General features: G+C 41.9%; 2 protein-coding genes across 2 annotated transcripts; both read left to right on the top strand.

The window, feature by feature from the left end:
• The first annotated feature begins 7,867 nt into the window (after positions 1–7,867).
• Positions 7,868–8,662, top strand: LOC105441418 (craniofacial development protein 2-like). Its single transcript, XM_011672511.2, has one exon. It carries the CDS (start codon positions 7,868–7,870, stop codon positions 8,660–8,662), a length of 795 nt encoding a protein of 264 aa, XP_011670813.2.
• Positions 8,663–8,737: 75 nt separating this feature from the next.
• Positions 8,738–9,337, top strand: LOC105439301. The gene has a single exon (XM_011668129.1). It carries the CDS (start codon positions 8,738–8,740, stop codon positions 9,335–9,337), a length of 600 nt encoding a protein of 199 aa, XP_011666431.1.
• Positions 9,338–12,279: the final 2,942 nt, after the last annotated feature.

Here is a 12,279-nt window from a genome sequence, read left to right as displayed (position 1 = left end):
CACATCTGTACAGGCCTCTATCAGTAATATTGAAATTGCGCATAACCAATGCAAAATTGTCTTTCATGCTATATCCCAGTGAGCCCCCAGTCTCCCCATTGTCATTGTTCCGCCATGCCAATGCTCTTCCATCATTCACGAATACACCTGCATAAGACAGTTTGTACCACTGAGCTGCAAGTACGAGTTCAGCACGATCAGGATATACACAGGGAACTTCAGCCGTTGTGCGAAGCCCTATTCGTAAAGTCACGGCTTGGCCAACAGTTTCTGCAGGATTGAAATTGCAGCATGTAGTATAAAAATCATTTCTACAATACATTATTTAGCTGGTAGCCTACAAGCACATAGTATACAAATGTACAATGACACTCGAGGATCTAGTTAAAACTATTCGCATCGAAGGAACATCAAATCGTACTATTCTCCCGAGGGCCATCGGCCCGAGGTAAAATAATACTACGGATTTTCCTGAGTGCGAATAGTTTTAGCTTGTTCCGAGAATGAGTCATTGTATATTTGTTTTATATCCCTTTCGCCTGTATCGTCCATTCGACACTTCTGTAATATCATGAACCGTACTCACATTCACATCACATTAAAAAAAGAAATAACAGAAAATTGCTAAGCTCAAATGAAACATTGAAGGATGTAAATATGTTTAGCTTGCGCTAAGCCGACTATACAGGTACTGCATTAGTGTAGTGCATTTATCACACAGCGTAAATTGCACGGCGTGAATTAGGAACTTTTGAAGTCGTACTTAATCCGTACTTTAAATGGGGCTGGATATTTGAAGGGGGGTATGGTTTAACTCATTGGGTTATTTGATGCAGAATGACCCACATCTTGATTAAATATAATCAAATTATTTAAAAGTTATGTTATTAAGAGATTTGTTTATGTTTTGTTTTATGTTTTATATGTGGAAAAAGTCTTTGTCTTCTAACATTATCAAATTCAGTCCATGTCGCTGTCATACCTATTCTTTTTTTCTGTTATAAATATGACACTGCATGAATAAACACGAATTTGATGACAATCAAACCATTCACCTAAACCCCCCCCCCCCCCAAAAAAAAAATAAATAAATAAAAAAAAAATGGAGGAGAAACAAAACATAAAATCATATTCTACCAAAAATCCTAAGTACAATTTAGAATTGCGACAAGGAGTCGTGTATTGAAAGGGAGAATACAACAATTACAACAAATGTAAGACGTAGAAGCATTTCGGGTGCTTAAGACTCGTAATAGCACTGCCCACTGCGTGATGTTATCAGGCATCATATATGTACGTGTAGGTATGAGGGTGTTGCCAAACGACTGTACGCGATCATATTAGTGCTGCTGCCAAACGTACCTAACAGACGTTGATTCAGCATTTGACTGTACATGATCAGCACCCCGATACACTTCACGCACATATCAAACCTCGTTTCATACCGTCCGGCTTATTCGTACCGATAAATCAATGACAACGAAAGTCTAAAATTGTGAATGCCTACCTTTTTGTAGAAATGACCAGATTTCCAATACAGCGATGGCAGATACGAGCACCTCCATTACGCTGCTCTTTGTATCGCAGTCTTGACCTCTTAGAAGGGGTAACAAAATCGCGTAATCAAAATGCAATGTTGGTTAGATCGTTGTAAACTTAGCCTTGATGATTATGCTATTATAATGATTACTAGCAGGACCCGCGGAAATCCGCGGGATTCTAGAGGGGGGCGGGGGTGTAAATAGATATATAGAGAGTGTTTAAATTAAAACCACCAAGAACTTTATTTGCCATTCAGGCCATTAAATAAAATATACATGTTTAGCGTCCCCGCCCGCTTCCTTTTTGGGGGCCGCCGCCTATTTATTTATTTTTTTGAAATTTTTTTAATTTTTTGTTGTTGTTTTTTTAATTTTTTTAAAGAAAATAAAACAGTGTCCTGTCCGTTTCCTTTTTGGGGGCCGCCTCCTATTTTTTTTATTTTTTTATTTTTTTAAATTTTTTTTTTTTTTTTTTTTTTTTTAGTTTTTGAAAGAAAAAAAACATGAAAAGCACTGCTAAAATTATTTCTGATATTAAAAAAAGAAAACAAAACAATTGTCGGCCGCCATCTTGAAAAAAAGCCCGAATGTCAGGGAAAATGTATGGAGCGGCCATTTTGAAAGAAGAAAAAAAAAAGGGCCTCCTCATTCCCATTTTTCGAAAAAAACAGGACGCTAAACATGTTTTTTTTTAAATTTGGCCTTATATAAAAATTTAAAAAACGATCCAACTGTACCGGTAGTTATTCTTCAAGCCACTGGAACTGCGTAGAGTTCCGTAGTGTGGCGTACCGACTACGCAGAAATTAGGCTACGTATTAATGAGAAAATAGTCCCTGCGTAGGTTATGCGTAGGCTGGCGTACAGGTTTGCTTATGGTTGCTTACTGTGTGGAAAGCTTTTACTGCTTTGTCGATCTGGCGTAGGGTAGCATACTGTTGCGTAGGCATGTAGCGTAGTGTTGCGTATGTAAAAAGGCGTACTTTCTACGTCAAGTTTCTACGCCGAAAGTACGCGAAAAAAATTAAACATGTTGAATTGTTTTCGTTCATCTTGCGTACCCAGTTCCGTCCCTCAGCATATAGTAATGTAGGCCAGCGTAGTTGGTACGCAACACTATGCAACTCTCGTATTGACCCCACGCCAATTAGTGACCCGCAAGTGTCACAAATAAAGTATTAAAAATATGCTCATCTGACCCTAATTATACGCCTAAAACCCCCGAGCTTTCGGGGGTTTATGGACCCTTGAAACCCGTGGACCCCACGCCTATACACTCAACTCGCTGCAATCTGATCTCTCCCCCCCCCCCACCAACTTTGAAGAACGTAACCCCTGAGCTTTTTGGGGTTTATGGCCCCTTGAAACCCGGGGACCCCACGCCTATATTATATATACACTCAACTCAGGACCCGCGGAAATCGCGGGATTCTGGAGGGGGGCGCAGGCAGAAAATTAAGATTTTCATTTCGGGGGCTCTATTTCAAATTTTTGGAAAAATTTTCGTGGGCTACTTTTTTCAACTTTCGGGGGCTCTTTTTTCTGGGGCTACTTTTTCATTAATTCATCAAAGGATATAGGCCTTCACTTTGTTGAGATTTGTTTAGAAGGCTCAGGTTTCAGGCTACCTACTTCATAATTGCCTATTTAAAAAAAAAAAAAAAAAATTCTAGTTAAATAACTAAGTTTTCATGCATTGATTTGATGCAAGAACTGTAACATAATAGACCCTAGATTGTGATTATTTCTGACCATGAATTTCGATAATCATTCTTCAAAGTAAAATTTTCACAAGAAAATCAGGTAGTCGTTTAAAAACGTAGACATGAGTAATACTTTTACTAATTCTAAGCTCAGGTTTCGTAAATCTATTCACGAAACTATATTGAAATCGCGGCAATAATGATGCAAACCAACAGATAACAATTTCAAAGTGGCAAATCTCTTCGACTCGAGCTCAGCTCAGCTTAACTCACACACACTACAGCGTAACTCCATAGCTCGAACACCGGCGCCGCAGGCGTCGGACGCCTGCGGTGCTCGGTGCCGGTGTTGGAGCTTCCTGCAAGCTCGTCTCAACTCACACACACTGAACAGAAGCCCTGCACTGTATGAAGGCAGCTTGCGACTAAACTGTCAGTCCAATGGTTTTCTTGTGAAAACTTTCCTTTAGAAAATGATAATAAAAATTTAGTATAGGTCTAGACTATATGGCCGTAGTAATCACAAAATAAGCTTTGATTTCATACCTCCATTCACGAAAACTATATCAAAATCGCGGCAATCATGATGGAAATAGGTCTCTAAGTTTGGACGTGGACGGGATCGAAGCTTCGTGTGTATCTCTGTGGCTTGTGCAGCTACTACAAAGGATATCCTATAGAAAGATGCTTTACTCGGGTAAGCCCGACCGTGTGCATCGTGCATTTAATACGCAACTTAATGTGAGTTGCTCGTCGTCTGTCGTGTGTCTACGGATGCAATGTTGAATATCCATGAGGTATCTCTGTCGTCACGCATATCCTGCATTATGCATGTCGCGTCTGTTTTCGCCCTGGCCGTCGACACGGAGGAGGACCTCGGGCGGAGTATAGCCAATTCGATAGAGTAGACTCTCCCGCGGACGACGGCACCGGGCACGGGTACCCCGAGGGCAGGGTTCAGGAGGAGATAGCCGCACCAACTTGGGTCGGCGATCTCATTAAAAAACAATAGAATACAAAGGCCGGCGGAGACGTCATGCCCCCCCCCCCCCCCCCGCGGAGCCTTAGCGTATTACTATTATAGATACGCACCTACTTGAAAGACTGACATACTTTGTCTCTGTATCTTAATAATTTCTCATTATCAAATGTTTTTGTTAACTAAGGACCTACTCGTCAGTGTGTTTGCTGTGTATCTGTGTTGGTGCGCGCGCATGTGTGAGAGTATTTGTGTGTTCTATATTCTTTAGCTTAGTATGTCCATCATCATCATCATCGTCAACTTCAGGTGGCGCTGTAAAGCGCTGCTGTGGCCTTCACGAGAGTACGCCATGCAACTATTTCACCTGCAATTTGTGTTGCACCTTTCATCCTTGTCCAGACACTTTCTTGATATCATCAGTCCAAGATATTGGTGGACGACCTCTACCCCGTTTTCCTTTGACTGCTTCTTACAGTAATCAGAGATGCCAACCGTTACGGTTTCGCCGTATTTTTTACGGTTTTAATGCTCTTGTTACGGCGTTACGGTAAACAATCAAAAGGCTACGGGGAAACGATAAATAAAAGTACATTATAGGGAATGCCGCCTTATCACATAGCCTCCGTACACAGCGCTGCATGTCGTACGCAATTACTCATAAGTTCACTGAATTTGACTACACTGGATAGGCACTTTCGCGCACATGGTCCGTCCGCCGCCATCTTGTTTAACAACACGGCCGCCGTCATTACTGTTTTGATACTAGTAGTATACTACGTGCAGTCGTGCATTTTGGGGGGAGCATGGTGGTGGATGATCGTGCGCGCGGCGCCTGCAATACCCATTCAAAGTATAGGAGCGAAGACTTCAGTGATTCAGCGGGCGCATTGGGGCGCATTGCAAGTGCGGTATACGGTGTGTTGTTGTTCATGAACGCCGGGCCTAGCGGCCTGGGATGGTGTGTCTGTGGTACTGGTGAGTGTAGTCTAGATCTATGTGCTTTAAAAACATGCGCTAACGTGCATAGCCATATGTAGAAGTCTATTGCGAAACAACTACGTGTGCTGTCGCAATGAATTTAGTATGAGTGTGAGTATTTGCTTCTCAACACTTTCAGATCTCCTAACAATGTGCCCAAAATAGTTGAGTTTTCTTTCCATGATTCCCCTTTTGATGGTCAAGTCTGTTTCAATCTTTTCCAGGACCCGCACATTTGTCTTTTTATCTTTCCATGACACCTCAACAGCCTCCTGTAGCACCATATTTCAAAGGCATCAACTCCCTTTCTGTTATTCTTTGTCATGGCCCAGGACTCACTGCCGTAAGTAGCAATAGAGGAAGAAGTTGCTAGAAGCAGACGAACCTTCAGATTGAGAGATAGGCCTCTGCTCTTGCAAATGTGAGACATATTACTGTACTTTTATCTTATTATTACTCGTAATCTTATTTCCAGCTACGGTGAAGTCAGTGTTATTATTATCTCTATCGACAACCATTATTTTTGTCTTTTTGGTGTTTAGAAGAAGGTCTTTCTCTTCACTTGCCTGTTTGATGCGATTCAACAAATAAATCAGCTCTTCTCTGCTGCTGCAAACGAGAGTGGTGTCATCAGCATACCTTAGGTTCGTGATCTTTTTACCTCCAAACTTAACTCCCCCCTTGAATCCTTCCAGAGCATTTCTCATAATGTCCTCAGAGTAAATATTAAAAAGGTTAGGAGACAATATACAGCCTTGACGTACTCCCCTGCCAATTCCAAACCAGTATTGCCATTACTTGTTCTCACTGTTGCTTCTTGGTCATGATAGAGGTTTTTGATCAGTTTAATGATGTGACTTGGGAACCCAATCTTTGCCATTGTATTCCACAATTGAGAGTGGCTCACACAGTCAAATGCTTTGCTATAATCTATAAAGCACAAATAGAGGGGATGCTTGCGTTCTCTGCATTTCTGTAATATGTTTCGAATGTTGACAATCTGTTCTCTTGTCCCTCCACCTTCACGGAACCCTGTTTGCTCATCTGAGATCTCGGCTTGCAGTTTGACTTTCATTCTTCTGCTAATCACCTTCAGAAGTATTTTGCTTGCATGACAAATCAAGCTGATCGTTCGGTGATTCGCACAATCTTTCGGATCTCCCTTCTTTGACAATGGTATAAAAAAAGCTCTACACCAGTCCTAAGGCCAATCCCTATTATTCCAGATATTGCAACAGAGACGCCACATCAGGTCAATACCTTCTTCACCTGTGGCCTTCCACATCTCGGAAGTCAAGTTGTCAAAGCCATGGGACTTGCCATCATTCAGTTGTTTCATTGCAAGCTCCACTTCTGATCTTAATGGAGGGGGCTCCATATCATCACTTTCCTCCCACTGAGTGTCAACTTGTTCCTGTGCAGCAAACAACTTGGTACTATACTGCACCCATCTTTCCTTCATGTCTACATTCCCCGTCAGTGTTTTGCCATTTTCATCATTAATTACGTCCAGTCTTGGTATTCTTTTCTTTGTGATTTCTTTCACAATTGCAAATGCTGCCTTGGAGTTGTTCTTGTGACGCTCTAGGTCTTCACACTTCCCCCCGATGTAATTCCTTTTGTCCTCCTTCACACTACTTGTAACCGCCTTGTTGAGTCTCGACCATTCTCCTCTATTGTGTTTTGCTTTTGCCCTCTACCTGTCATCATCAATGGGATGTGATTCTTTGCTGCATATTAGTATGTCCATCCCTTGTGTAAACGTAATATTTTTGTTATTTACCTCGCCATATTGTTAATGTATGTATTTTGTTGACTATAGGTCCCTGCTCAAAAGCTTAGCTTTCTATAAAGGGGTCATTAAGCCAGTCACGTTATGATGTAATCAAGTTAATATATGTTGATTAATTATTTTTGTATGTAATAGGGCTCTAGATAGGGGTAACAGCTTTGATGTCTGGCTGCTGCACTCTACCTGGTAGGGTGGACAGGTATCACTGGTCCTCATCCATCTCCTAAATCTCTCACGTGCTGGCTCCAAGCGCCACACCCCGGAACCTCGCCTTAGCAGGCATGCTAAACCCCGTGAGGGGGTGATGTTAACACGGCATCACTGGGCGAATGACCTTCACGAAACAGGTTACCGGCCAAGGCGGATGAAGTTCCCTCATGAACTCAACGGCTACGTGTTCAAGATCAAGGCGAACCACCTAAATGGAGGATATCGGATGTGGTCTGGCATGGAGAGGGATGGGCTCCGCCATGCGACATTGCCCAAGACACACTACACGAAGATGACAACCACAACTCAATTTATACCGGCTCGGTCGTCGCCCGGAACAAAGTCCGCACCTTCCGTTGCTGGCCATCAGGACGGAGGCGAAAAATATGTTACTGATGGACCAAAATCATGACGTGCCAGAAACAATATCACTATTGGCACCTGGAATGTGAGGTCACTGAGAGCAGCAGGAAAAGTTGAAGAACTAACGCACGAAATGGAGAGATAACGATGGAATATCCTTGGACTATATGAAGTACGTTGGAAAAACTTCGGAGAAACGTCTACTCCAGAAGGCCACAAACTCTACTTCAGTGGCAGTGAAGTCAGACATGAGCATTGAGTTGGATTCCTCATTCACAAAGACACTGCGAATGCCATCATGGGATGCCGACCAGTCTCTCGTCGACTCATTACCATTCGTCTGAAGGCATCGCATTTTAACATCACCATCATCCAAGCCTATGCCCCAACCACTGACTACGATGACGATGTAATTGAAGACTTCTATGATCAACTGCAAAAAGTTAAAGACCAGACGCCAAAGAAAGACATCATTGTAGTGCAGGGCGACTGGAATGCAAAGATAGGAGAGGACGCAAGCAAGAACTGGAAGGGGACATGTGGCCAATATTGCAACCATGAAACCAACGAAAGAGGCTTAAGGCTCTTAGAATTCGCCAAATATAATTACCTGAAGGTGGTGAACACATTTGGCCAACACAAACCATGTAGACGTTGGACATGGCACAGTCCAGGCGGACAATACCACAATCAGATCGACTACATCATGGTCAAAGGACGCTTCCAGTCAAGTGCGAACATCGCAAAGACCAGGAGCTTTCCAGGAGCCGACGTCGGAAGTGGCCATGAGCTTGCGACGATGACCTTCAAACTACGCCTCCAAAGGATGAAAAGCCAGGGCAACAAAAGGATCAGGTCACGTCTTGAAAAACTCAAGGACCCCAACATCGCAGAAATTTTTCGAGCAACGATAGGGGGAAAGTTTGCTCCACTCCTCGTCCTTGGTAATCAGGACCCCGAAATAGACACTCTGATCAACAGATTTAACACTGCCGTGACAGAAACAGCCAGCGACATCCTTGGCAAACACCGACCAACAAAGAAGCCCTGGGTCACAGTTGACATACTAAAGCTATGCGACAAACGCAGATAACTGAAGCAAAAAAAAGAATATGGCGGAAGGTGTAAAATTATACAGAGAAGTTAACCAGCAAGTTAAAAAAAAGGCATGGAAAAAGCTAAAGAGACATGGATTGAAGAACAATGCCAAGGTATCGAAGAAAACCTGCGGGAAAATAACAGCAAGAAAGCCTACCAGCTTGTGAAAGAACTGACATGCTCGAAACAAGGGAGAACTACTATCATCCAAGACAAAGCAGGGAAATGTCTAACAGGAAAACAAGATATTCAAAAGAGGTGGACAGAGTATTGTTCCAAATTGTATACACACACAATAATAGGAGATCCCAAGGTGCTAGATGTCCATGCACCAACCAACAATGACAGCTACCCTATCCTACGGGAAGAAGTTGAAGCCACAGTAAAATCTCTGAAGAAAGGCAAGTCGGCAGGAGTGGACAACATTTCATCGCAGCTGGTCCAGGCAGGAGGAGAGGCCATGATTGATATGTTGCTCATCATCTGCAACAAGATCTGGCAGACAAGAGAGTGGCCATCACCTTGGACTCAGTCCCTGATCATCACTCTCCCGAAGAGGGGCAACCTACAACTATGCCAAAACTACCGTACCATCAGCCTGATCAGTCATCCAAGTAAGGTCATGCTAAGAATTCTCCTGAATAGACTGAAGCCACAAGCTGATGGATGACGCACTAAAAGACCATGCAGGAACAGTCAGCATCGGAGGCAGGACAATTACAAACTTGCGTTTTGCTGACGACATTGACGGCCTAGCTAGACAAGAGCAGGAGCTAGTCAACTTGGTAAAGCACCTTGAAAAAGCCTCCACGTCATATGGCATGCAGATCAGTGCAGAAAAGACCCGGTTGATGACAAATAACACCAATGGCATCAGCACCGACATTACCGTAAATGGCAAGAAACTGGAGACAGTCCGTAGCTTTAAATATCTGGGAGCTATAGTATCGGATGAGGGATCCAAACTTGAAGTTCTATCCATATTTCTGTATGCATGTGAAACGTGGACCCTAACAGCAGACATTGGAAGAAGGATACAGGCACTGGAGATGAGATGTTTCCGCAAACTCCTCGGTATCTCGTATAGAGATCACATAACCAACGAGGTAGTGAAAAACACAATTGAAAACGCAATCGGGCCGTATGAAGACCTCCTGATCTCAGTAAAAAGACGTAAACTGATGTGGTACGGGAACGTCACACAATCATCTGGACTGGCCAAGACTATCCTACAGGGAACAGTACAGGGAGGAAGACAAAGAGGTAGACAGAAGAAAAGATGGGAAGACAACATCAAAGAATGGACTGGCCTTGACTGGAACATCATACGGAGGAAAGCTGAGAACCGCGAGGAATGGAGGAAGCTGGTTGTAAAATTTACAGTGGTGCCCCAACGGTCAGCCAGACTACGGGACAGATGAGATGAGATGAGATGTAAAAGATTATATCATGTTTTGATTAAAAAAAATGAACTTGAGCTAATGTTGTATATGATTCAGCCAATATTCTTGAATAACGGGTTCATACCCCACTAGACAGTCGGACCATGGGTATGATAAGCGACCTGAAAATGTACCGTCCCCTCGAAGAATAGGTTCGATGTCCTTGCCGATAAACTGTCACTGATGCTGAGCCTTCTACTTCGATGTCGACTAGTGACAAGATCAACGAGTAACGAGTAGGGCATCACCAACTCCGCTTGTCTGAGTTACCTGATACTGTCCTTGTAGGCACTAACGCCGTGCCTTCTACTTCGATGTCAACGAGCGACTAGCTCAAAGAGTACCGAGATAGGCATAGACAGCGACATCGCAAACAGATGTTAGGACATCGTCGACGCCATCATGAATTGAAGGAGAGCTCCAGATGTGACGTTGTGGTGGTGGGGGACTCCATGGTCAGACACATAAACGGCGAGCGGCTTTCACGGAGGAACATAAATAGAATGACCTGCATATTTCAACCTGGTGCTATGGTGAAAGATATCGCAATTTCGCCGCCTTGTGAGATGCCAAAGCCCAGCGGCGAACTAATAATTAACGCAGTGACCAACAACATTGTTGAAAGTGCTACTGAGCAATGTTGAACACGAGATGGCCGTCCTTTGTGAGTCTGTGGTTGCTGAAGAGTGCTTAGTCACCATCACAGGCACCATACATCGCAGATGGAAGAGTGCGGACAAGAGCAGGCGAGTCGACGAAATCAAAAGAACAACTGGGGATTCATTCACAACTCAAACATCAATGAGTGGCAACATCTTGGGCAAGATACATCTGGTATACGTCTCCTGGCGGCCAACCTCTTTCATCATAACTACAGATGCCAGTCGACAAGAGGTCAAAATAGAGCTCCAACTCTAGGTCAGAAGTCCTATGATGATACAACAAACAAAATTTCTTTAAAAAATGCCATTCGTATTAAAAAAAAAACTTTTGGTTGTGTAGCAGGACCTATTTTAAATGTATAAAAATCAAAAGGTTTTCATTTTGGTGAGTTTAATGTCAATAATATAAGAAATCACATTGTCTAATTTTCGTTATAAACGAAATTTCTAAAAAAAAATGACATGCGTAAATTAAAAACTTTTTGTTGTGTAGCAGGACCTTCTTTAAATGTAAATAGATCAAAAGGTTTTCATTTTGGTGAATTTAATGTAGAACAACATAAGGAAATCACATTCTCTAATCAGTTTGTAAAAACACTCGGGGGTTTATTTTAGTAAGAACATGAAACTAGCTCATGAAAAAACATGGTAGGAAAAGGTAGAACATATTGAAAACCAAATTAAACAGTTAGTCCGTGGGCCAGAGGGGCAACCGTGCATTCCCCTACTTCTTGGGTGTCATTTTGTTCATTGGGATCTATTTTATCATACAAAATATGTTCCCAAGAAAAAACTCATTTGGACATTTTTTTTTTGCCCCTTATTTGAAGATATGTAAAAATGTCAGTTTTTCGTGTTTTGCACACTTTCTTAGGGTTTGTGAATTATATGCTTACATTTTACCCTGTTTCTCAGCAGATATATGTCTAATCTCCACCAAATCAATAAACAATCATTGTTGATCATACAATAATAGGTAGACAAAATTGTATATATTCATTTATTTTATTGTCTTCAATTATTAATGACGTCATAAATTTGCATATATTTTGATATGCACATTTCTGTCTCAAAACCTGTCAAAATCACTTTAAAGTTGTATTTTGTCTGCTATTATCATGAAATAAGTTTGTTAACCCCCTAATTTGGTCTAAAATTATTCGCTGATAATAAAGTTATCTGATATTTCCCGCCAATAAAAATTCAGTATCAGTCAACTCATGTAGACATTGTTTGTTTGCCCCTTATTTGAAGATATGTAAAAATATCATTTTTTTGTGTATTGCACACTTTCTTAGGGTTTGTGAATTATGTGTTTACATTTTACCCAGTTTCTCAGCAGATATTAATCTAATCTCCACTAAATTAAGAAATAATCTTTGTAAAGCATACAAAAATAGGGAGACAAAATTATATTAAGTTATTTCATTGCCTTCAATTATTAATGATGTCATAAATTTGCGTATAGTTTAATATGCAAATTTCTGTCTCAAAACCTGTCAAAAATC

This window comes from Strongylocentrotus purpuratus, unplaced genomic scaffold (genome assembly GCF_000002235.5).
Source record: "Strongylocentrotus purpuratus isolate Spur 01 unplaced genomic scaffold, Spur_5.0 spur5_scaffold_1, whole genome shotgun sequence".
Taxonomy (NCBI): Eukaryota; Metazoa; Echinodermata; class Echinoidea; order Camarodonta; family Strongylocentrotidae; genus Strongylocentrotus; species Strongylocentrotus purpuratus.
This window is presented reverse-complemented; position numbering and strand designations above follow the sequence as displayed.